Raw genomic sequence first — 26,750 nt, forward strand, 5'->3', positions numbered from 1 at the left:
GATCATATTATGATAACTCCGACCCAAGGGGCCTCGTACAACAAGATTGCGAATTAATCCTTTCTCATTACATAATACCCAGTCTAAGATGGCCTGATCTCTGGTTGGTTCCTCGACATATTGGTCCAGGAAACCATCCCGTAAACACTCAAGGAATTCCTCCTCCACATGAGAGGGGGGGGAGGGAGTCCCTTTAAATGTGGAGGAGGTGGGTGTCCCTTTAATTGTGGCGGGGTGGATGTCCCTTTAAATGTGGAGGGGGGTGTGTCCTTTTAAATGTGGAGGTGGTGTGTGTCCCTTTAAATGGGGGGGTGGGTGTCCCTTTAAATGTGGAGGGGGTGGGTGTCCCTTTAAATGTGGACGGGATGGGTGTCCCTTTAAATGTGGAGAGGCGGGGCCGCGCATGCTCATTCGGCCCCACCACAAAACGAGGCTGCCAGTACGCCTGCGCGGGGCCTCTGGGGAGAAGACGGAAGTCGGCCCGGGAAAGAGGCGAAATCAGCGGCCGGGGTAAAGTAAAGTGGTGGGGAATCGATTTAAATGGAGGTGAGGGGGGAAGCGGAGAGCGAGATTATAAAGTAAAATACCAGAAAACCAAACCTGAGAGTCCGGCGGGCGAGACCTCCACGGACGCCGAACACAGCGGATTGAACTGCGCGGGGTGGCGGAGTGAGCCGGAATAATGTGATTCTGAGTGACGGGATCGCGACCAATAGGAAGAGGGCTGAGCTGGGAGGCCTGAACTGGGCGGCCTGGTCCTCCAACCAATGGTGGCGCGGCAAGGGGGCGGGACCTTCCTCTCCTGGCGCTGAAGCTGGGGCCCGGTTGTGACGTCATCACAGGAAGAAGCCATTCAGAGAAGAGGCTGCGGCCGTTCAATCCGCTCCGCTCGGTGCCGGGAGGGCGCTGCGACGGTGCGGTTTGTAATTTATTTTTATTTATCTCCTCGCCCGCGCTTCTGTTCGCTATATATAAAGAAAAAAATCCTGATAAAACTCACTTTCCGCCGGTGATCCGGACTCTCGCGGTTGCCCGGGCCGACCCAGAATCGGAGGCACTGCGCAGGCGCGGTAGCGGCTGAACTTCGAGAGCGGGGCCCGGCGGCGCATGCGGAGTAGGGGGAGGGGGGCGCGGCCTGTTCAGAGGGGGAGGATGATTGACAGGGGCCCAGGAAGGGTGTGCTGAGCATGCGCGGTGCGGGCCGGGCGCCTGTGGAGCAGGAGAGGGCGGGGCCATGGGTCGCATGCGCGGGGTCAGCTGCAACTTTTGAGTCACCAAGGGACCGAGTATCTTCAAATCTCTCCCCTCCTCTTCTAATTTCCTGTAAAACCAGTTTATAAAAGTCATCACTGAAAGTACATAGAAGATAGGACCCGGGCCCAGGGCCTGATTGACGTGAGCTTCCGACCAATAGGGAGCGAGCGGGGCGGGGCTGGAGGAGCGAGCCGGCGGCGGGTCCTCCAACCAATCGGGGAGCCCGAGGGGCGGGACTTGCGCCGGCTGATTGGGACAGAGGAGACTGACGGGAGATTTAACTTAAATTGATTTAATTTCCCGCCTGCTCCAACCGCCCACCCTGTGACGTCACGACGTCCCCAGCGTGCACTGACTGACACTGAGCTCTCCACCAATGAGCGAGGGGAGGCGGAGCCTGGAGGACCGACCGAGGGGCTTTGGTCCTCCAACCAATCGCGGCGAAGGAGGAGGCAGGACCTGGGATCGGCCCGCCGCCATTTTGTAAAGAGGCCTGGTCAGAATCCGTGATCCTAGGAAAGTTTATTTTTAATGTTCCTTTCACATTTTGCAGCTCAAACTAATTTTATTTTGCAGAAGATACTTGTTTCAAACATAGAAACATAGAAGATAGGAGCAGGAGTCGGCCATTCGGCCCTTTGAGCCTGCTCCGCCATTCAATGCGATCATGGCTGATCATAAAAAAAGCAGTTTGTTTTTAAATTGATGAAACAGAAACAAGAAACCCTGGGGAGCAAATGTGAGTAAAAATATTTTTTCTCCCTGAATTACTTTTTTAAATATTAATTTTCTGCGTTTTTAATTATTAATTTCAAGCACTTTAAGAGAAATATGGGAGTGGTGGGGGTTCTCTTAAAGGGACAGGCGCTCTTTTTCTATGAGATTTTTTTTAAAGGGACCGCGTCCCCGTGGATGACCGATTTTAAAGGGACAGCGTCTCCCTTTTTATTAATGTATATGTAAGAGACTGACATTTAAAGTAGGGCAAATCCCCTGCTACCGTGAGTGCTTAGCGAGAAATCAGGTGCTGTTTGCACTCGCCCCCTCCCAATTTTCTGCCAAGGGACAGAAAGCAGAGAGTAGTGGTGAACGGTTTCTTTTCAGACTGGAGGGAGGTTAAACAGTGATGTTCCCCAGGGATCGGTATTAGGACCAGTGTTCCCTCTTTTTTTTGGAGGTGCATCGCCCCTTTCACGGGCTGCACAGCCCATTCAAATTTCCGCGCATGCACGTTTATTCCATTTATAGGGCGGTGAGCCGGCTGCGCGGGACCTCCAGACCGCTGCGTGGCCGCGCAACTTAACATGAACATTGATTTGGACCACTGCTTTTTTTGATACATATTAATGACCTGGACTTGGGGATGAGAAGGCTGTTAAAAAAGCATACAGGATCCTTGACTTTATTAATAGAGGAATAGAGTACAAAAGCAAGCAGGTTATGCTAAGCCTTTATAAAACACTGGCTAGGCTTCCGCTGGGCACCACACTTTAGGAAGGATGTCAAGGCCTTAGAGAGGGTGCAGAAGAAATTTACGAGAATGGGACCAGGGATGAGGAACTTGAGTTACGTGGAGAGACGGGAGAAGCTGGGGTTGTTCTCCTTAAGCAAAGAAGATTAAGAGGAGATTTGATAGAGTTGTTCAAAATCAGGATGGGTTTTTGCAGAGTAAATAAGGAGAAACCGTTTCCAATGGCTGAAGGGAGAGAAACCAGATTTAAGGCGATTGGTAAAAGAACCAGAGGTGACATGAGGAAACAGATTTTTACACCAAGTTGTTGTGATCTGGAATGCACTGCCTGAAAGGACGGTGGAAGCAGATTCGATATTATAATTCAAAAGAGATTGAGATGAATACTTGAAGGGAAAACATTTACAGGGCTTTGGGGAAAGAGCAGGGGGAGTGGGATTAATTGGATCGCTCTTTCAAAGAGCCGGCACAGGCACGATGGGCCGAATGGCCTCCTTCTGTGCTGTATCATTCTATGATGCTATTCTACACAGACACACACACATACAGTCAGACAGACACAGATACTCACTAAAATACAGTCAGACACACACTCATTTTTTCTGCATGAACTTTTATTATTAATTTCAAAGACTTTAAGAAAAAGGTGGGAGTGGTGGGCAGAGGGCTCTTAAAGGGACAGGGACTCTTCTTTTCAAAGTGCTATTCATTAAAGGGACCGAGTCCCTCCTTGCCTGTGGAGGACCAATTTTAAAAGGACAGCGTCTCGAAATCAGGTGCTGTCTGCGTGTGAACCACCTCCTCCCAATTTTCTGCCAAGCGATCCCTGCGGACACCACTCCACTCTAGGAGTGGCTCCTAGAATCATACAGCACAGAAGGAGGCCATTCAGCCCATCGTGCCTGTGCTGGCTCTTTGAAAGAGCTCTCCATTTAGTCCCACTCCCCTGCTCTGTCCCCATAGCCCTGAAAATGTTTCCCCTTCAAGTATTTATCCAATTCCCCAGTGAATGTTATTATTGACTCTGCTTCCACCGCCCTTTCAGGCAGCGCATTCCAGATCACAACAACTCGCTGCGTCAATAAAATTCTCCTCACCTCGCCTCTGGTTCTTTTGTCAATGACCTTATATCTGTGTCCTCTGGTTACCGACCCTCCTGCCACTGGAAACAGTTTCTCCTTATAAGCTACAGCTAAAGAAAGCCCTGGTTTGACCCCAGAGAGTCATAACAGTACAACAGGAGGCCATTCGGCCCATCGAGTCCGTGCCGGCTCTCTGTAGAGCAATCCAGTCAGTCCCATTCCCCCGCTCTATCCCCGTAGCCCTGCAAGTTTATTTCCCTCAAGTGCCTATCCAGTCTCCCCTTGAAAACATTGAGTGTGTCCGCTTCCACCACTTCCGTCGGCAGCGAGTTCCAGGTCATCACCATTCGCTGCGTAAAAAAGTTTTTCCTCACATCCCCCCTGTATCTCTTGCCCAAAACCTTAAATCTGTGTCCCCTAGTCCTTGTACCGTCAACTAGTGGGAACAGCCTTTCCCCGTCTAGCCTATCCAAACCCGCCATAATCTTGTCAAATCACCCCTCAACCTCCTTTGCTCTAATAAAAACAAATCCAGCTTCTCCAACCTGTCCTTGTAGCTAAGATCCCCCATCCCCGGAACCATTCTGGTAAATCTCCTCTGCACCCTCTCAAGGGCCTTCACATCCTTCCTAAAGTGTGGTGACCAGAACTGGACGCAATACTCCAGTTGTGGCCTAACCAGCACTTTATAAAGGTTCAGCATAACTTCTCTACTTTTGTACTCAATACCTCTATTTATGAAGCCCAAGATCCCATATGCTTTGTTAACCACTCTCTCAATATGTCCCGCCACCTTCAGGGACCTACGCACATTAACTCCCTGGAGCACTGCGTACAGTTCTGGGCACCGTACCTCAGAAAGGATATATTGGCTTTGGAAGGAGTGCAGCACAGATTCACCAGAATGTTACCCGGGCTCCAAGGGTTAGATTATGAGGAGAGATTACATAAACTAGGCTTGTGTTCCCTGGAATCTAGAAGGTTAAGGAGTGATTGAGGATGTTAGGATTTTGAAAGGAATTGGTAGAGTAGATAGAGAGAAACTTTTTCCGCCAGTGGGGCAGTCGAGGACAAGGGGACATCACCTTAAAATCAGAGCCAGGCCATTCGGAAGAGAAGTTGGGAAACACTTCTTCACACAAAGGGTGGTAGAAGTGTGGAACCCTCTCCCACAGAAAGCAGTCGATGCCAGCTCAATTAATCATTTTAAATCCCAGCGCGATAGATTTTTGTTAGACAAGGGAGCAAAGGGATATGGAGCCAAGGCAGGTGGGTGGAGTTAAGACACAGATCGGCTATGATCTCATTGAATGACAGAACAGGCTGGAGGGGCTGAATGGCCTCCTCCTGTTCCCATGCTCCTATTTACTCTATCAAAACCCTTCCTGTTCTGAACACCTCTATTAAATCTCCGCTGCACCTTCTCTGCTCCAAGGAGAACAATCCCAGCTTCTCCAGTCTCTCCACATAACCGAAATCCTCTGTGTGTTTGTCGTGGTGCAGCAGGCTATAGCAAACAGCTTTCTTAAGAACATAAGAAGTAGGAGCAGGCCATTCGGCCCTTCGAGCCTGCTCCGCCATTCAATAAGATCATGGCTGATCTTCTACCTCATCTCCACCTTCCCGCCCGATCCCCATATCCCTTGATTCCCCATGAGTCCAAAAATCTATCGATCTCAGCCTTGATTATACTCAATGACTGAGCCTCCACAGCCCTCTGGGGCAGAGAATTCCAAAGATTCACCACCCTCTGAGTGAAGAAATTTCTCCTCATCTCAGTCCTAAATGGCCGACCCCTTATTCTGAGACTGCGACCCCTGGTTCTAGACTCCCCAGCCAGGGGAAACAGTCTCCCAGCATCTACCCTGTCAAGCCCTGTAAGAATTGTAGATGTTTCAATGACATCACCTCTCATTCTTCAAAATTCATGGGAATATAGGCCCAGTCTACTCAATCTCTCCTCATAGGACAATCCCCCATCCCAGGAATCAGTCTGGTGAACCTTTGTTGCACTCCCTCTAAGGCAAGTATATCCTTCCTTAGGTAAGGAGACCAAAACTGTACACAATACCCCACAAGGGTGTGTGCTGAGCCCCCTCCTCTACTCCCTCTTCACCCACGACTGTGTGGCTGTTCATGGTTCCAACACCATCATCAAGTTTGCGGATGATACCACGGTAGTGGGCCAGATCACCAACAACGATGAGTCAGCCTACAGGGAGGAGGTCCAGCATCTCGTGAAGTGGTGCGCCGATAACAACCTGGCCCTTAACATCAGGAAAACCAAAGAAATCATTGTGGACTTCAGGAAGTCTAAAGGCGGAAGTCACACCCCCATCCACATTCATGGGGCTGTGGTGGAAAGGGTGGACAGCTTTAAGTTACTCGGAGTCCACATCACGGAAGACCTCTCCTGGTCCCTCAATACCTCCTCTCTGGTGAAGAAGGCCCAGCAGCGCCTATATTTCCTAAGGAGGCTGAAGGGATGTAACCTGTCACCCCTGATCCTCTCTAACTTTTACCACTGCACAATAGAGAGCATCCTGATGAACTGTATCACAGTATGGTATGGCAGCTGTAGCTCCTATGACCGGAAAGCCCTGCAGCGGGTAGTCAAAACTGCCCAATGCATTACCGGCACCCGGCTACCGACCATAGAGCACATATACCAGAAACGCTGTTTACGGAGGTCACAGACCATCATCAAAGACCCTACCCACCCCAGCCACAGTCTGTTCGCCCTCCTGCCATCTGGGAGACGCTACAGATGCATTCGCACCCGTACGACCAGATTTAGGAACAGCTTCTTTCCCAGGGCTGTCATCCTACTGAACTCCACAAATAAACTCTAAAGCCTGCACATCTGCCAATGCACTTTATAATGTTTATGTTTATGTTAATGTATTACAAGCCAAATGTATGTTGAATGTTTAAATGTCTTAATCTAAATGTACACTCTCGGGAGCCGCAAGCCTACATTTCGTTGTACTACACTTGTGCACTAACAATGACAATAAAGTTGATTATGATTATTATTATTATTAGGTGTGGTCTCACCAAGGCCCTGTATAATTGCAGTGAGACTTCTTTACTCTTTTATACTCCAATCATAAGAAGCAGGAGTAGGCCATACGGCCCCTCGGGCCTGCTCCGCCATTCAATAGGATCATGGCTGATCTGAATCTAGACTCACGTCCACTTCCCTGCCCTCTCCCCGTAACCCCTAATTCCCTTATCTGCTAGGAAACTGTCTATCTCCATTTTAAATTTATTTAATGTTGCAGCTTCCACAGCTCTCTGGGGTAGCAAATTCCATAGATTTACTACCCTCTGAGTGAAGAAGTTTCTCCTCATCTCAGTTTTGAAAGGGCAGCCCCTTATTCTTAGATTATGCCCCCTAGTTCTAGTCTCACCCATCAGTGGAAACATCCTCACCGCATCCACCCGATCAAGCCCCCTCACAATCTTATATGTTTCGATAAGATCGCCTCTCATTCTTCTGAACTCCAATGAGTAGAGTCCCAACCTACTCAACCTTTCCTCATACGTCAACCCCCTCATCTCCGGAATCAACCGAGTGAACCTTCTCTGAACCGCCTCGAGAGTAAGTATATCTTTTCTTAAATATGGAAACCAAAACTGCACGCAGTATTCCAGGTGTGGCCTCGCCAATACCCTGTATAACTGCAGCAAGACTTACCTGTTTTTATACTCCATCCCCCTTGCAATAAAAGCCAAGATTCCATTGGCTTTCCTGATCACCTGCTGCACCTGCATACTAACTTTTTGTGTTTCATGCACCAGACCCCCAGATCCCTTTGTACTGTAGCACTTTGCAGTGTCTCTCCATTTAGATAATAACTTCCTCTTTGATTTTTTTCTGCCAAAGTGCATAACCTCACACTTTCCAACATTATATTGCATCTGCCAAATCTCTGCCCACTCACTTAGTCTGTCTATGTCCTTTTGCAGGTTTTTTATGTCATCCTCACTCATTGCTTTCCCTCCCATCTTTGTATCGTCGGAAAACTTGGATATGTTGCACTCGGTCCCTTCCTCCAAATCGTTAATATAGATTGTAAAGAGTTGGGGTCCCAGCACTGACCCCTGCGGAACACCACTAGTTACTGATTGCCAGCCCGAGAATGAACCATTTATCCCAACTCTTTGTTTTCTGTTAGATAGCCAATCTTCCACCCATGCCAGTATATTACCCCCAATCCCGTGATTTCTTATCTTGATCAGTAATCTTTTGTGTGGAACCTTGTCAAATGCCTTTTGGAAGTCCAAATACACCACATCCACTGGTTCCCCTTTATCCACCCTGTATGTTACATCCTCAAAGAATTCGAGCAAATTTGTCAAACATGACTTCCCCTTCATAAAACCATGCTGACTCTGTCCTATTAAATTATGTTTATCCAAATGCTCTGTTACTGTTTCCTTAATAATGGACTCCAACATTTTGCCAACCACAGATGTTAGGCTAACTGGTCTATAGTTTCCAGCTTTTTGTCTACTTCCCTTCTTAAATAAGGGTGTTACATTAGCAGTTTTCCAATCTGCCGGGACCTTTCCTGAGTCCAGGGAGTTCTGGAAAATAATCACCAATGCACCCACAATCCCTACCGCCACTTCTCTCAAGACCCTAGGATGTAGGCCATCAGGTCCGGGGGATTTATCCGCCTTAAGTCCCTACAATCCTTTTGTAATAAAGACTAACGTACCATTTGCTTTCCTAATTGCTTGCTGCACCTGCGTGTTAAGATGAGAAATGATAAAGGCAAGAAGTCACTTGTGGGAGTGGTGTACAGGCCCCCTAACAGTAATCACATGGTAGGATGGAGTATAAAGGAAGAAATAATGGGAGCTTGTCAGAAAGGTATGGCAATAATCATGGGGGATTTTAATCTACATATAAACAGGAAAAATCAGATGGGCAAAGGTAACCTAGATGAGGAGTTCATAGAATGTTTCTTAGAACATCACGTTCTGGAACCAACCAGAGAGCAGGCTATACTAGACCTGGTATTGTGCAGTGAGATAGGATTAATGAATGACCTCATAGTGAAGGCGCCCCTAGGTAGCAGCGATCATAATATGATTGAATTTTACATTCAGTTTGAGGGAGAGACGAGTGGGTCCAAGACTAGTATTTTAAACTTAAATAAGGGCAATTAAGAGGGCATGAAAGCAGAGCTAGCTAAAGTGAACTGGCAAATTAGGTTAAGGGATAGGTCAATAGAGTTGCAGTGGCAGACATTTAAGGGGATATTTCAGAATACACAGAATAGATACATTCCAACGAGAAAGAAAATTTCCAAGGGGAGGACCCACCATCCGTGGTTAGCTAAAAAAGTTAATGATAGTATTAAACTTAAAGAAAAAGCATATAATTGTGCAAAGATGGCTGGCAGGTCAGAAGATTGGACAGAATATAAAAAACAGCAAAGAATGACTAAAAGATTAATAAGGAGAGAAAAATGAGAGTACCAGAGAAAGCTAGCTAGAAATATAAACACAGATAGTAAGAGTTTCTATAGATATTTAAAAAGAAAAGAGTTAACAAAGTGAGCATTGGTCCTACAGAAAGTGAGTCTGGGGAATTAATAATGGAAAATAAGGAGATGGCAGTTGAATTGAACAGGTATTTTGCATCGGTCTTCACTATAGAGGATTCAAGTAACATCCCAGAAATAGCTGTAAATCAGGAAATGGAAGGGAGGGAGGAACTCAAGAAAATTACAATCACCCGGGAAGTGGTACTGAGCAAATTGTTGGAGCTGTGGGCTGACAAGTCCCCGGGGCCTGATGGACTTCATCCTAGGGTCTTAAAAGAAGTGGCTAGTGAGATAGTTGATGCGTTGGTTTTAATTTTCCAAAATTCCCTAGATTCGGGGAAGGTTCCATTAGATTGGAAAATAGTGAATGTAACTCCTTTATTCAAAAAGGGAGGGAGACAGAAAGCAGGAAACTACAGGCCAGTTAGCTTAACATCTGTCACAGGGAAGATGATAGAAGCTATTATTAAAGATGTTATAGCAGGGCACTTGGAAAAGTTCAAGGTAATCAGGCAGAGTCAACATGGTTTTGTGAAAGGGAAATCATGTTTAACCAATTTATTGGAGTTCTTTGAGGAAGTGACATGTGCTGTGGATAAAGGGGAACTGGTGGATGTACTGTACTTAGATTTCCAGAAGGCATTTGATAAGGTGCCACATCAAAGGTTATTGCGGAAAATAAAAGCTCATGATGTAGGGAGTAACATGTTGGCATGGATAGAAGATTGGCTAGCTAATAGGAAACAGAGAGTAGGCATAAATGGGTCATTTTCTGGTTGGCAAGATGTAACGAGTGGTGTGCCACAGGGATCAGTGCTGGGACCTCAACTTTTTACAATTTATGTAAATGACTTGGATGAAGGGACCGAAGGCATGGTTGCTAAATTTGCTGATGACACAAAGATAGGTAGGAAAGTAAATTGTGAAGAGGACATAAGGAGGCTACAAAGGGATATAGATAAGTTAAGTGAGTGGGCAAAGATCTGGCAAATGGAGTATAATGTGGGAAAATGTGAAGTTGTCCATTTTGGCAGGAAGAATAAAAAAGAAGCATATTATCTAAATGGTGAGAGATTGCAGAGCTCTGAGACGCAGAGGGATCTGGGTGTCCTAATGCATGAATCGCAAAAGGTTAGTATTCAGGCACAACAAGTAATCAGGAAAGCTAATAGAATGTTATTGTTTATTGCGAGGGAAACAGAATACAAAAGTAGGGAGGTTATGCTTCAGTTCTACAGGGCATTGGTGAGACCACATCTGGAGCACTGTGTACAGTATTGGTCTCCTTATTTAAGGAAGGATGTAAATGCGTTGGAAGCAGTTCAGAGAAGGTTTACTAGACTAATACCTGGAATGGGTGGGTTGTCTTATGAGGAAAGGTTGGACAGGCTAGGCTTGTATCTGCTGGAGTTTAGAAGAGTAAGAGGTGACTTGATTGAAACATATAAGATCCTGAGGGGTCTGGACAGGGTGGATGTGGAGAGGATGTTTCCTCTTGTGGGAGAATCTAGAACTAGGGGTCACTGTTTAAAAATAAGGGGTTGCCCATTTAAGACCGAGATGAGGAGAAATTTTTTCTCAGAGGGTCGTGAGTATTTCGAACTCTTTCTCAGAGGGCGGTGGAAGCAGAGTCTTTGAATATTTTTAAGGCAGAGGTAGATAGATTCTTGATAAGCAAGGGGGTGAAAGGTTATCGGGGGTAGGCAGGATTGTGGAGTAATCAGATCAGCCATGATCTTATTGAATGGCGGAGCAGGCTCGAGGGGCCGAGTGGCCGACTCCTGCTCCTAATTCGTATATTCGTATGTAACCTGTGCAGCAGCTGGGGCCTGAAAATCAGCTTCACTGCCCCTGGGCTGGGAAAGGGGGACATGAGGCAACATTCTCCCTCTTACCCCCTTCTAAGCACCTTTTGCAGGGTTTTAGAAGTGGAGCATTTACAGACAGGAAGCTCGGACCAAACATCACTTCAAGATCAGACAGAGTCACTCGATTCATCAGGACCTGATTCAATCGCTCCCCCAATCTGCTGGCACACCAGCGAGTTCACACTGATGAGAGACCTTTTAAATGGTCTGAGTGTGGGAGGTCCCAGGACCTGAAGAGACACCAGCTGGAGAGAGCAGGAGAGATTATGTTCACCTGCTCAGTGTGTGGGAAGGGATTCAGTCGGTCCTCTAATCTGCTGGCACACCAGCGAGTTCACACTGAGGAGAGACTGGTGAAACATTCCAACTGTGGGAAAAGCTTTAAAAGGTCCCAGGAGCTGAAGGGACACCAGCTGGAGAGAGCAGGAAAGAGGCCATTCACCTGCTGCATGTGTGGGAAGGGATTCACTCAGTCATCCGACCTGTTGAGACACCAGCAAGTTCACACCGGGGAGAGGCCGTTCACCTGCTCCGTGTGTGGGAAGGGATTCACTCGATCATTCCATCTGTTGAGACACCAGCAAGTTCACACTAATGAGAGACCATTTAAAGTGTTCTGACTGTGGGAAGAGCTTTAAAAGCTCTGGGGAACTGAAAGAACACCAGTGACTTCACACTGATGAGAGACTATTTAAATGTTCTGGCTGTGGGCAGAGCTTTAAACGCTCTGGGCATTTGACGGCACACCAGCTTGTTCACACTGAGGAGCGGCTGTTCACCTGCTCCGTGTGTGGGCAGGGATTCACTCGGTCCTCGAGACTGCTGGAACACCAACAAGTTCACACCGGGGAGAGGCCGTTCACCTGCTGCATGTGTGGGAAGGGATTCACTCAGTCATCTGACCTGTTGAGACACCAGCAAGTTCACACCGGGGAGAGGCCGTTCACCTGCTCCGTGTGTGGGAAGGGATTCACTTGGTCTTCCAACCTGCTGAGACACCAGCAAGTTCACACTAATGAGAGGCAGTTCACCTGCTCCGTGTGTGGGAAGGGATTCACTTGGTCATCCCACCTGCTGACACACCAGCGAGTTCACACTGTTCTGTAGCTGGGGTGACATGAACATGGAATGGATGAATGTTTTAGAAATTCTTCTACTGCTGTTTAATCTTTAAGACTGTTGTGCTGATGATTCCCTTCTTTTGACTGTTCATGGTGTTACATAGAATGTACAGCACAGAAACAGGCCATTCGGCCCAACTGGTCCATGTCGGTGTTTATGCCCCACACCCACCCTACTTCAATTAACCCAATCAACACATTCTCCCATTCCTTTCTCCCTTGTGTGGCTTTCTCATAAATCCATCTATGCTGTTCACCTCAACTACTCCCTGTGGTAACGAGTTCCCCATTCTAACCATTCTCTGGGTAAAGAAATTTCTCCTGAATTCCCTACTTGATCTATCAGAGACTATTTTATATTGATGGCCCCTTTAAATATGATGAGATTCTGTTAAGCTGCCCAGTATGTTGTTGTACTTTGTCTTTTTCTGATGAATGAAACATTACTGAGCCCCTGTACCCGTGTTATGGGATGAAGTGCCAGACAAGTGAAGGCACAACGTCTGGGTGTGAATCTAATAATAACCTCACGGACCGTATAGGTGTGATAACCAGACGGCTTGTGGTTTTAGTCTGGTCACAGATGGACTAAATTCCCTGAATTAGCAGGAGTTCAGGAGGCGGTCAACAGACGGGTCCAAACAATCCCATTTCCTGAGCGGTAACTAAGCTTGTGTATAAGAACAGGCCACTTAAGCTGTTGTCAGTTGAAACAGACTCGGGAAGGTCACGCGTGAATCCACTGTACTTCTATTCTCCAGATTGAGGGAATTATCACCCGATCTGTGTTATGCAGCGCTCTTAATAAAGCTTGAAGAGACAATTTGTGTTCTTGTGAGCTTGATTATCTGGTATCCGAAACCCTAGGACTCCTGATCATTAGAGTCAACCTCAGTGTGTGGAAAGGGATTCCCTGGTGTATCCCACCCGCTGACACACCAGAGTGTCCACAGTGTGACTGCGGTGGGTCGATTCCACTGTTTCCGATGTCTTTAATCACATCCAGGACTGAACCATGTTAATTCAGGCAACTGGGGCTTGTTAATGTTAAGAGCCCCCAATAACTGGGCTGGATTTAAAGATTATTCCCTGTTCTCTCAGTACCCGTGTGCAGAGGGAAGCTGATGTTATACAATCATAGAGCACAGTGGGATGCCTTTCGGCCCATCGTGCTGCTGCTGGCTCTCTGAAAGAGCGATGCAATTAGTCCCACTGCCCTGCTCTTTCCCCACAGCCCTGCACATTTCTGCTTTTAGTATATGTCCAATTCCCTTTTGAAAGTTACTATTGAATCTGCTTCCACCTCCCATTCAGGCAGTGCATTCCAGATCATCACAATTCGCTGTGTAAAAAAAGTCTCCTCATTTCCTCTCTAGATTCTTTTGCCAATGATCTGAAATCTGTGTCCTCTCGTTACCGACCCTCCTGCCAGTGACAACAGCTTCTCCTTGTTTGCTCGATCAAAACCCCTCATAATTTTGAGCACCTCGATCAGAGCTCCACTTAACCGTCTCTGCTCCAAGTTATATTGCCATTGTTTTGTGAATTTTTGCTGTGATCGAGGTGCTGGATGTCCGTGCCTGGGGAATGGGACATTCTATCCTCGTGAGCACCGAGTGTCAGCATCCAGCAATCTCTGGTCAGGGACTGTCTTTTTAAACTGCCTCACCTGAGCTTTTTGACTCCCTGATTTCATTATTAAACATTTCAGAGTCTTTGCAGAGTGACCAAGGCTGAACAGATAAATGTGAGGTGTTACATTTTGGTAGGAAGAATGGGGAGGTCACTTATCACTGGGAGGGTGCGAGTCTAGGTGGGGTAGAGGAACAAAGGGATCTCGGAGTACAAATACACAAATTACTAAAAGTTGCGACACAGGTTAGCAAGGCCATAAAAAAGCAAACCAAGCACCAGGGTTTATTTCTAGAGGGATAGAATTGAAAAGTAGTGAAGTTATGCTAAACCTGTATCGAACCTTGGTTAGACCACACTTGGAGTACTGTGTACAGTTCTGGTCGCCATATTATAAAAAGGATATAGAGGCACTGGAGAGGGTGCAGAGAAGATTTACAAGGATGATACCAGAATTGCGAGGGTATACATATCAGGAAAGGATGAACAGGCTGGGTCTCTTTTCTCTTGAAAAAAGAAGGCTGAGGGGTGACCTAATAGAGGTCTTTAAAATTATGAAAAATGTTGATAGAGTGGATACAGAGAGAATTCGCTGCTCACGATGTGGTCTCCTCTACATTGCTGAGTCCAAACGCAGATTGGGTGACCGCTTTGTGGAACACCTCCATTCAGTCCGTAAGGGTGACCCCGAGCTTCCGGTCGCCTGTCGTTTTAATTCACCGCCCCATTCCCACTCGGACCTCACCGTCCTCGGGCTCTTGCATTGTTCCACGGAAACCCAGCGTAAGCTCGAGGAACAGCACCTCATCTTCCGATCAGGCACTTTACAGCCTTCCGGACTCAATATCGAGTTCAACAATTTCAGATCATAACCTCGGCCCCTATTTCATTTTTATATATTTTTTATCCACACCTTTGTTTTGGCCCTTCCCCCTTTTTCTCTCTCCCACATGGAAGCTGTCTCTCATTCTGCCAGAACATTTCACACTTCACACTGCATCCATTGAATAAACATCTCGAGCCGTCTTTTGTCTCTTTACTGGTCCGATCTTCACTTCTCTTTTGTTCTTTCATCCCCATTTCCCAGCCCCCAAACTGGCCTTTTAATCTGTTTCATTTCCTGTGTTTCCTCTCAGTCCTGACGAAGGGTTTCGACCTGAAACGTTGACTCGATTTCTTTCTCCACAGATGTTGCCTGGCCTGCTGAGTTTTTCCAGCATTTTCTGTTGCTCAGCACACACCCTGGGCCCCTGTCAATCATCCTCCCCCACGCGTGCGCGCTGGGCCCCTGAGCTCCAGGCTGCCGCGCGGGGCTTTCTTTGTGATGTCGGTGTTGGTGAAGAGCCGCAATCAATGAGGGAAAGTGAGTTTTCCCCCAGATCCGATTGAGATCAGAGGAGGGGAGAGAATAAAGGGGAATCCAAATCTGAGAGTCCGCGGATCTGGGCCCCGAGCGGAGCTTCTTCAGTTTGGCGGAGCGCACCCGTAAGACAAAAGTCCTCTACCAACCTGCCCCCACCACGCAGTGCTACCCCCTGATTATCAAAATCCACGACAAGGCCTTGGACAAGGTGGACCACTTTCCATACCTCGGGTGCCTACTGTCAACAAGGGCAGACGTCGACGACAAAGTCCAACACCGCCTTCAGTGTGCCAGTGCAGCCTTCGGTCGCCTGAGGAAGAGAGTGTTTGAAGACCAGGACCTCAAACCTGGCACCAAGCTCATAGTCTACAGAGCAGCAGTGATACCCAATCTCCTGTATGCCTCAGAGACATGGACCATGTACAGCAGGCACCTCAAAGCAAAAAAATAAACCCTTTTCAATTTAATTTAAAATAAGACAATACTTTAGAAAATAGTATTAAATATAAAAGAAATATTCACAACCTCCGCCTTTTTACTTCAAACACACCCCTCCTCCAGCATTCATCTGTGTGAAAGGCTCAGAGGGTGTGGAATTCTTAAAGTGCATCCAGGAGAGCTTTTTGAGCCAGCATGTAGAAAGTCCTACAAGAGAGGGGGCGGTACTGGACCTCATTCCAGGGAATGTAGCCGGGCAAGTGGTAGAAGTGTCAGTAGGAGAGCATTTTGGTGACAGTGACCATCATTCGGTGAGATTTAAGGTAGTCACGGAAAAGGACAAAGATGGACCAGAAATAAAGGTTCTAAATTGGGGAAAGGCCGATTTTAATATGATAAGGCAGGATCTGGCCAAAGTGGACTGGGATCAGCTACTTGTAGGAAAATCCACATCAGAGCAGTGGGAATCTTTCAGAAAGGAAATTGAGAGAGTACAATGGCAACATGTTCCCGTAAAGGTCAAGGGTTGGACCAACAATCCCAGGGAACCCTGGATGTCAAGGGATATACGAGAATGGATTAGGAAAAAAAGGGAGGCTTTTGGCAGATACAAAGGACTAAAAACAGTGGAAGACCTAGAGGAGTATAGAAAGTGCCGGGGGGGGTTACTTAAAAAAGAAATTCAGAGAGCAAAGAGGGGGCATGAAAAAACACTGGTGGGCAAAATAAAGGAAAATCCCAAGGTGTTTTATAAGTATATTCAGGGCAAGAGGATAACCAGGGAAAGAACAGGGCCCATTAGGGACCAAAGTGGCAATTTGTGTGTAGAGCCAGAAGATGTGGGTGAGGTTTTAAATTAATATTTTGCATCTGTGTTCACTATAGAGAAGGACGATGTAGGCATAGAAATCAGGCAGGGGGACTGTGATATACTTGAACAAATTAGTATTGAGAGGGAGGAGGTACTAGCAGTTTTAGCGCGCTTAAAAGTGGATAAATCCCCAGACCCTGATGGGATGTATCCCAGGCTGCTGGGTGAGGCAAGGGAGGAGATTGCAGGGGCTCCGACACAAATTTTCAGAACCTCTCTGGCTACAGGGGAGGTGCCAGAGGACTGGAGAACAGCTAACGTAGTACCATTATTCAAGAAGGGTAGTAGTAGGTATAAACCAGGGAATTACAGGCCAGTGAGCCGAACATCAGTGGTAGGGAAATTATTGGAAAAAATTCTGAGCGACAGAACTAGTCTCCACTTGGAGAGGCAAGGATTAATCAAGGATAGTCAGCATGGCTTTGTCAGGGGGAGATCATGTCTAGCCAATTTGACTGAATTTTTCGATGGGGGTGACTAGGTGTGTGGATGAGGGCAGTCCAGTTGATGTAGTCTACATGGACTTCAGTAAGGCTTTTGACAAAGTCCCACATGGGAGACTGGTCAAGAAGGTAAGAGCCCATGGGATCCAGGGCAATTTGGCACATGGGATCCAAAATTGGCTTAGTGGCAGGAGGCAGAGGGTGATGGTCGAAGGTTGTTTTTGTGACTGGAAGCCTGTGTCCAGTGGTGTACCACAGGGTCTGGGTCCTTTGCTGTTTGTAGTGTACATTAATGATTTAGATATGAATGTAGGAGTTATGATCCGTAAGTTCGCAGATGACACGAAAATTGGTGGAGTGGTAAATAGCGAGGAGGGAAGCCTCAGGCTACAGGAGAATATAGACGGATTGGTCAGATGGGCAGCACAGTGGCAAATGGAATTTAAGCCTGAAAAGTGTGAGGTGATGCATTTTGGGAGGACTAACAAGGGAATACACAGTGAATGGTAGAACCCTAGGAAGGACAGAGGATCAGAGGGACCTTGGTGTGCATGTACATAAATCCCTGAGGGCAGCAGGACAGCTAGATAGGGTGGTTAAGAAGGCATATGGGATACTTATATTCTATGCCTCGGCTAATGAAGGCAAGAGCAGGGAGGTTATGATGGAGCTGTACAAAATGCTAGTTAGGCCACAGCTGGAATACTGTGTGCAGTTCTGGTTGCCACACTATAGGAAGGATGTGATTGCATTGGAGAGGGTGCAGAGAAGATTCACCAGGGTGTTACCTGGGCTGGAGCGCTTCAGCTATGAAGAGAGACTGGACAGGCTGGGGTTGTTTTCCTTAGAGCAGAGAAGGCTGAGGGGGGACCTGATTGAGGTGTACAAAATTATGAGGGGCATAGATAGGGTAGATAGAAAGGAACTTTTCCCCTTAGTAGAGGGGTCAATAACAAGGGGGCATAGATTCAAGGTAAGGGGCAGGAGGTTTAGAGGGGATTTGAGGAAAAACTTTTTCACCCAGAGGGTGGTTGGAATCTAGAACTCACTGCCTGAAAGGGTGGTAGAGGCAGGAACCCTCACAACATTCAAGAAGCATTTGGATGAGCTCTTGAAACGCCATAGCATACAAGGCTACGGACCAAGTGCTGGAAAATGGGATTAGAATAGACAGGGCTTGATGGCCGGCGCGGACACGATGGGCCGAAGGGCCTCTTTCTGTGCTGTATAACTCTATGACTCTAACTCTGAGCCGAAGTTCCTTGAGCTGCAGACACTTCTGGTCGCCACACTTTAGGAAGGATGTGAAGGCTCATAAGATACAAGGAGAGGACATCTAAATTGGCCAGAAAAAGCAATACTCCTGAGGATTGGGAGCAGTTTAGGATTCAACAAAGGAGGACAAAGGGATTAATTAAGAAAGGGAAAATAGAATATGAGAGTAAGCTAGTAGGGAACATAAAAACTGACTGTAAAAGCTTTTATAGATATGTGAAGAGAAAAAGATTGGTGAAGTCAAGCGTAGGTCCCTTGCAGTCAGAATCAGGGGAATTTATAATGGGAAACAAAGAAATGGCAGCCCAACTAAATTCATACTTTGGTTCTGCCTTCAAAAAAGGAGGACACAAATAACCTCCCAGAGATGCCGGGGAACATAGGGCCTGATGAAAGGGTGGAACTGAAAGAAATCAGTATTTGTAGGGAAATGGTGTTAGGGAAATTGATGGGACTGAAGGCCGATAAATCTCCAGGGCCTGATAATCTACATCCCAGGGTACTTAAGGAAGTGGCCCTAGAAATAGTAGATGCATTGCTGGTCATCTTCCAGAACTCGATAGACTCTGGAACAGTACCCATGGATTGGAGGGTAGCTAATGTTACCCCACTATTCAAAAAAGGTGGTAGAGAAAAAGTGGGAATTATAGACTGGTAAGCCTGACATCGGTAGTGGGGAAAATGCTAGAGTCTATTATAAAAGATGTAATAGCAGAGCACTTGGAAAGCAGTGACAGGATCGGACAAAGTCAACATGGATTTACAAAAGGTAAATCATGCTTGACTAATCTGTTGGAATTTTTTGAGGATGTAACTGGTAAAATAGATAAGGGAGAACCAGTGGATGTGGTGTATTTGGACTTTCAGAAGGCTTTCAATAAGGTCCCACATAAGAGATTAGCGTGCAAAATTAAGGCACCTGGGATTGGGGGCAAGGTATTGACTTGGATAGAGAACTGGTTGGCGGACAGAAAGCAAAGAGTTGGAATAAACGGGTCGTTTTCCGAGTGGCAGGCAGTGACTAGTCGGGTACCGCAAGGATCGGTCCTAGGACCCCAGCTGTTCACAATATATATTAATGATCTGGATGAGGGAATTGTATGTAATATCTCCAAATTTGCAGACGACACAAAGCTGAGTGGGAAGGTAAGCTGTGAGGAGGATGTCGTGAAATTCCAGTACGATTTGGACAGGTTGGGTGATTGGGCAGAAACATGGCAAATGCACTATAATGTGGATAAATGTGAGGTTATCCACTTTGGTGCAAAAACAGGAAGGCAGATTATTATTTGAATGGCAATAGATTGGGAGAAGGGGAAGTGCAAAGAGACCTGGGTGTTCTTGTTCACCAGTCACTGAAGGTAAGCATGCAGGTGCAGCAGGCGGTTAAGAAGGCAAATGGTATGTTGGCCTTCATAGCAAGAGGGTTTGAGTACAGGAACAAGGATGTCTTGCTACAGTTGTACAGGGCCTTGGTGAGACCGCACCTTGAGTATTGTGTGCAGTTTTGGTCGCCTTACCTGAGGAAGGACGTTCTTGCCATGGAAGGAGTGCAGCGAAGATTCACCAGGCTGATACCTGGGATGGCAGGAATGACGTATGAGGAGAGATTGTGTCAATTGGGCTTATACTCACTGGAGTTCAGAAGATTGAGAGTGGATCTCATCGCAACCTATAAAATTCTGTCAGGCCTCGACAGACTAGATGCAGGAAGGATGTTTCTGATGGCTGGGGAGTCCAGAACCAGGGGTCATAGTCTAAGGATAAGGGGTAAGCCATTTAAGACTGAAATGAGGAGGAATTTCTTCACCCAGAGAGTGGTGAACCTGTGGAATTCTCTGCCACAGAGGGCGGTGGAGGCCAGTTCATTAAATATATTTAAGAAAGAGTTGGATATATTTCTTAAGGCTAAAGGGATCAAGGGATATGGGGAGAAGGCAGGGACAGGGTACTGAATTTGGATGATCAGCCATGATCTCATTGAATGGCGGAGCAGGCTCGAGGGGCCAAATGGCCTACTCCTGCTCCTATCTTCTATGTCTAAGTCTTTCTTTCTTCACTGGTCTCACCAGCGACCTCTTCTGGCTGATGGTTGATTGACAGACGATAGTCCGCGCATGTGCACAGGGAGCGGCGGTTTGGGCCGAATCTGGCACAGCGACCCCTCCTGGTCACCAAGGGCAACAACCGCGCATGCCCAGAGGAGACCAGCCCCCTCCCCCACTCGGAGCTGCGCCTGCGCACTCGGATCCTGCCGGACGGAGTCAGCACGGGGCATTCCGGGGAAAGGCCTTGGTGTCGGGTCCAGAGTCGCGATCGGTGATGCAAAGTGAGTTTTCTCCGCTCCGATTGGGTGGAGAATCACGCGGGGAGGCGGGGAGGGGTGCATCGGGAGAGAATAAAGAGAAATAGAAAAAGCTGAGAGTCCGCGAGGCCCCGGACTGAGCGGCGTCAGTTGGACGGAGCACATGATCTCCTCGGGGACACGTGACCCAGCCCAGGGCCTGATTGACGGGAGCTTCCGACCAATAGGGAGCAAGCGGGGCGGGGCTGAAGGAGCGAGCTGGCGGCAGGTCCTCCAACCAATCGGGGAGCCTGAGGGGCAGGACTTGCGCCGGCTGATTGTCTGATCCGCAGGGCAGCGAGTTTCTCCAGTCCTTTGTTCAGGGCCCGGGGCCAGGGGAGGCTGTGGGCCTTTATTCCCCTCATTGGACACAAGGCTCTTTGGCTCACAACACACTGGCTCAGGTTTTAATAGAGACCTTTAAATTCATCAATAAAAGCAGATAAACCTCGTGCTTCTGGAGAACAACTTTCTAATATTTTATAGAATCATAGAATGGTTACAGCACAGAAGGAGGCCATTCAGCCCGTCGACCCCGTGCCGGCTCTCTGCAAGACCACTTCAGCGAGTCCCACTCCCCGCCCTTTCCCCGTAACCCTGCACATTTCTTTACTTCAGGCACTTATCCAATTCCCTTTTGAAAGCGGTGATTGAATCTGCCTCCACCACCCTTTCAGGCAGTGCATTCCAGATCCTAACCACTCGCTGCATAACATTTTTTTTCCTCATGTCGCCTTTGGTTCTTCTGCCAATCACCTTAAATCTGTGTCCTTTGGTTCTCGACCCTTTCACCAATGGGAAGAGTTTCTCTCTCTCTACTCTGTCCAGACCCATCATGATTTTGAACACCTCTATCAAATCTCCTCTCTACCTTCTCTGCTGTAAGGAGAACCACCCCAGCTTCTCGAGTCTATCCACATAACTGAAGTCCCTCATCCCTGGAACCATTCTTGTAAATCTTTTCTGCACCCTCTCTGAGGCCTTCACATCCTTCCTAAAGTGCGGTGCCCAGAATTGGACACAATACTCCAGATGAGACCGAACAAGTGTTTTATAAAGGTTCATCATAACCTCCTTGCTTTTGGACTCTATGCCTCAATTTATAAAGTCCAGGATCCCGTATGCTTTTTTAACCACTTTCTCAACCTGCCCTGCCACCTTCAACGATTTGTGCACACAAACCCCCAGGTCTCTCTGTTCATGCACCCACTTTAGAATTGTACCCTTTAGTTTATATTGCCTCACTTGGTTCTTCCTACCAAAATGTATCACTTTGCACTTTTCTGCATTAAATTTCATCTGCCACATGTCCGCCCATTCCACCAGCCTGTCTTTGTCTTCTTGAAGTCGATCACTATCCTCCTCACTGTTCACTTTACTTCCACGTTTTCTGTCATCTGCAAATTTTGAAATTGTGCCCTGTACACCCAAGTCTAAGTCATTAATACATATCAAGTGAAGCAGTGGTCCTAGTACCGATCCCTGGGGAACACCACTGTGTACCTTCCTCCAGTCTGAAAAACAACCATTCACCACTACTCACTGTTTTCTGTCACTTTGCCAATTTTGTATCCATGCTGCCACTGTCCCTTTTATTCCATGGGCTTCAACTTTGCTGGTAAGCCTATTATGTGGCACTTGTCGAATGCCTTTTGGAAATCCATGTGCACCACGTTAACCGCATTGTCCTCACCAACCCCATCTGTTACCTCATCAAAAACTCAATTAGAGTCAGAGCGGCCGGGCCTGGTGGACGTGCAGTTAGGGCTCTGGCACCAGGAAACCCAGAGTGCAGTGCCTCCCCCATCCGAGCCGCCGCTTCCCAGTTTCTTCAGCTGGTTCCACCGAGTCTGAATCGGGAAAAGGACAGGAGCCAGGCTCCCAGAATGGCCCATGGCCCCGGGGAGCATGCGCACTCTCAGCGGGGAAATCAGCGCGTTGGATAGAGCGGTTTCTGGGGCACGGGGGATTGTGGGTGCTGCGGCCGCCATTAGTCAGCGGCTGTCGGGAAGAGTTTTATTTCAGGCTGACGGAAGGTAGGTCCCTGGCCGCCTGTGGAGGTCTTTTTGTTGCTTCATTGTTGAGGATGTAACTGGGAAAATAGATAAGGGAGAACCAGTGGATGTGGTGTATTTGGACTTTCAGAAGGCTTTCGATAAGGTCCCGCATAAGAGATTAGCATGTAAAGTTAAGGCACATGGGATTGGGGGCACGATATTGACTTGGATAGAGAACTGGTTGGCAGACAGAAAGCAAAGAGTTGGAATAAATGGGTCTTTTTCCGAGCGGCAGGCAGTGACTAGTGGGGTACCGCAGGGATCAGTCCTTGGACCCCAGCTATTCACAATATATATTAATGATCTAGACAAGGGAACTAGATGTAATATCTCCAAATTTGCAGACGACACAAAGCTGGGTGGGCATGTGTGCTGTGAGGAGGATGCCGAGAAACTACAGGATGATTTGGACAGGTTGGGTGATTGGGCAGAAGCATGGCAGATGAAATATAACATGGATAAATGTGAGGTTATCCACTTTGGTGGCCAAAACAGGAAGGCAGATTATTATCTGAATGGCAATAGATTGGGAGATGGGGAAGTGCAACGAGACCTGGGTGTCCTTGTGCACCAGTCGGTGAAGGTAAGCATGCAGGTGCAGTAGGCGGTTAAGAAGGCAAATGGTGTGTTGGCCTTCATAGCGAGAGGGTTTGAGTACAGGAACAAGGATGTCTTGCTGCAGTTGTACAGGGCCTTGGTGAGACCACATCTTGAGTATTGTGTGCAGTTTTGGTCGCCTTATCTGAGGAAGGATGTTCTTGCCGTGGAAGGAGTTCAACGAAGAATCACCAGGCTGATACCTGGGATGGCAGGAATGACGTATGAGGAGAGATTGGGACGATTGGGCTTGTACTCGCTGGAGTTTAGAAGATTGAGAGTGGATCTCATTGAAACTTATAAAATTCTGACAGGACTGGACAGACTAGATGCAGGAAGGATGTTCCCGATGGTCGGGGAGTCCAGAACCAGGGGTCACAGTCTAAGGATAAGGGGTAGGCCATTTAGGACAGAAATGAAGAGGAATTTCTTCACCCAAAGAGTGATGAACCTGTGGAATTCTCTACCACAGAAGGCAGTAGAGGCCAATACATTAAATATAGTCAAGAAGGAGTTGGATATATTTCTTAAGGCTAAAGGGATCAAGGGATATGGGGAGAAAGCAGGGACTGGGTACTGAATTTTGATGATCAGCCATGATTGCATTGCATGGCAGAGCAGGCTAGAGGGGCCGAATGTCCTACTCCTGCTCCTATCTTCTATGTTTGTATGTTTCTATGTTTCCATTTGAGCTGGAGTGGAGATGGAGGAGAAGCTGCTGGGTTTAACCACCAGTACTTCTGAGCCCAGGAGGACCCAACAATTTCCAATGTGAGACTGTCAAAGGAGGTGGATTCTAGGGGAGATGAGGTTGTTACACAGACACTGTCCATACAATGTAAAAGAGTATTGTTTTAGGAACAAGTATTTCTGTAGAGGCTTTTAATCCAGTTTACATCTACAGATTTGTTTTAATTCATTCTTGGGAAGTGGGCGTAGCTCGCAAGAGCAGCAAATATTGCCAATCCCCAGTTGCCCATTGAGAAGGGGGTGGTGAGTCACCTTCTTGAACTACTGCAGTCCGTGTGGTGAAGGTATTCCCACAATGTTGTTCGGTAAGGAGTTCCAGGATTATGACCCAGCAACGATGAATATATCTGAGTCAGGATGATGTGTGACTTGGAGGGGAACTTGGATGTGATGGTGCTCCCATGCAACAGCTGCCCTTGTCCTTCTAGGTGGTGGAGGTTGTGGGTTTTGGAGGTTCTATCAAAGTTCTGGTCCAGTTGCAGATGTATAATGTTCCTTTCCTTCGCCCCCTCCCACTCCCACCTCTCTCTCTCTCCTCCCATAGAGGCCAGAGTCTTGTGTAGGCCCAGACCAGGTGGTGGATTCCCTTCCCTGAAGGACATCAGTGAACCAGTTGGGTTTTTACGACAATCCGGCAGCTTTCATGGTCACTTTTTCTAGTGCCGGCCCCACAATTGACCAGATTCATTCAGCTCAATTTCACAACCTGCCTTTGTTTTCTTGTGGGTTGTCTCTCATGCTCCCTGTTTTAAATTAATTTTACAGGGCACTGGAAGGGGAAGATTTACAGACGGTAAGCTCAGACCAAACATCACATCAAGACCTGACAGAGTTACTCGACTCATCAGATCTGAATATCACCGGCCTCTGAACATGGAAGCAAAAAGCACCATTCACAGCGGGGAGAAACCGTACACGTGTTCTGTGTGTGGACGAGGCTTCAGACGATCTTCTGGCCTATCGAGACACAAGCGTATTCACACTGGGGAGAGGCCGTTCACCTGCTTTGAGTGTGGGAAGGGATTCACTGAGTCATCTGACCTTCAGACACACCAGCGTGTTCACACCGGGGAGAGGCCGTTCACCTGCTCTGAGTGTGGGAAGGGATTCACTAATTCATCTCACCTACTGAGACACCAGCGTGTTCACACTGGGGAGAGGCCGTTCACCTGCCCTGTGTGTGGGAAGGGATTCACCGAGTCATCCAGCCTGCTGAATCACCAGCGAGTTCACACTGATGAGAGACCATTTAAATGCTCGGACTGTGGGAAGTGCTATAAAACTTCCTAGGATCTGACATACCATCAAAATGTTCACACTGTGGAGAGGCCGTTCAGGTGCTCTCACTGCGGGACTGGGTTCAGGCGATCATCTGAGCTCACTGTACACCAGCCCACTCACACTGGGGACCGGACGTTCACCTGCTCCGTGTGTGGGAAGGGATTCACTCAATCATCCCACTTGCTAAGACACCAGCGAATTCACTCTGATGAGAGACCATTTAAATGCTTGGACTGTGGGAAATGCTATAAAAGTTCCAGGGAACTGACATACCATCAAAGTGTTCACACTGTGGAGAAGCCGTTCACCTGCTCCGTGTGTGGGAAGGGATTCACTCGCTCATCCCACCTGCTGAGACACCAGCGAGTTCACGTGTGACTGCAGGGGTTGGATTCTATTGTTTTTGCTGCTGTTAATCACATCCAGGACTGAACCATGTTAGAGTCATAGAGTCATAGAGTTTTACAGCACAGAAAGAGGCCCTTCGGCCCATCGTGTCTGCGCCGCCCATCCATCCCTGTCCAGTCTAATCCCATTTTCCAGCATTTGGTCCATAGCCTTGTATGCAATGGCATTTCAAGTGCTCATCCAAATGCTTCTTGAATGTTGTGAGGGTTCCTGCCTCTACCACCCTTTCAGGCATTGAGTTCCACATTCCAACCACCCTCTGGGTGAAGAAGTTCCTCCTCAAATCCCCTCTAAATCTCCTGCCCCTTACCCTGAATCTATGCCCCCCTTGTTATTGACCCCCCTACTAAGGGGAAAAGTTCCTCTTTATCTACCCTATCTATGCCCCTCATCATTTTGTACACCTCAATCAGGTCCCCCCTCAGCCTTCTTTGCTCCAAGGAAAACAACCCCAGCCTGTCCAGCCTCTCTTCATAGCTGAGGCGCTCCATCCCAGGTAACATCCTGGTGAATCTTCTCTGCACCCTCTCCAAAGCAATCACATCCTTCCTATAGTGAGGCGACCAGAACTGCACACAGTACTCCAGCTGTGGCCTCACCAGCGTTTTGTACAGCTCCATCATAACCTCCCTGCTCTTATATTCTATGCCTCGGCTAATGAAGGCAAGTATCCCATATGCCTTTTTAACCACCTTATCTACCTGTTCCGCTGCCTTCAGGGATCTATGTACATGTACACCAAGGTCCCTCTGACCCTCTGTACTTCCTAGGGTCCTACCACTCATTGTGTATTCCCTTGCCTTATTTGTCCGTCCAAAATGCATCACCTCGCACTTTTCAGGGTTAAATTCCATTTGCCACTTTTCCGCCCATCTGACCAACCCGTTTATATCGTCCTGTAGCCTGAGGCTTTCCTCCTCGCAATTTACCACCC

At 47.6% G+C, this 26,750-nt stretch overlaps 1 protein-coding gene and 1 pseudogene across 4 annotated transcripts; both read left to right on the forward strand.

Moving 5' to 3' along the window:
• Window positions 1–421: 421 nt before the first annotated feature.
• Window positions 422–11,858, forward strand: LOC147084060 (uncharacterized). Of its 4 annotated transcripts, none has more exons than XM_085979932.1 (3): window positions 422–510; window positions 1,831–1,993; window positions 11,287–11,858. In XM_085979932.1, exon 3 carries the CDS (start codon window positions 11,503–11,505, stop codon window positions 11,854–11,856), a length of 354 nt encoding a protein of 117 aa, XP_085836058.1. In that variant the 5' UTR covers window positions 422–510; window positions 1,831–1,993; window positions 11,287–11,502; the 3' UTR covers window positions 11,857–11,858. The 4 variants fall into 4 exon arrangements, with proteins under 4 accessions (XP_085836058.1, XP_085836061.1, XP_085836057.1 ...); XM_085979935.1 differs by having other exon boundaries at window positions 463–546; XM_085979931.1 differs by lacking the exon at window positions 422–510 and adding an exon at window positions 600–919.
• A 50-nt stretch (window positions 11,859–11,908) lies between these two features.
• LOC147084061 (uncharacterized) lies at window positions 11,909–25,935 on the forward strand (annotated as a pseudogene).
• The last annotated feature ends 815 nt before the right edge of the window (window positions 25,936–26,750 follow it).

The sequence above is a fragment of the Somniosus microcephalus genome, unplaced genomic scaffold (genome assembly GCF_052327205.1).
Source record: "Somniosus microcephalus isolate GS21.2 unplaced genomic scaffold, FLI_Smic_1.0 scaffold4, whole genome shotgun sequence".
Classification (NCBI taxonomy): Eukaryota; Metazoa; Chordata; class Chondrichthyes; order Squaliformes; family Somniosidae; genus Somniosus; species Somniosus microcephalus.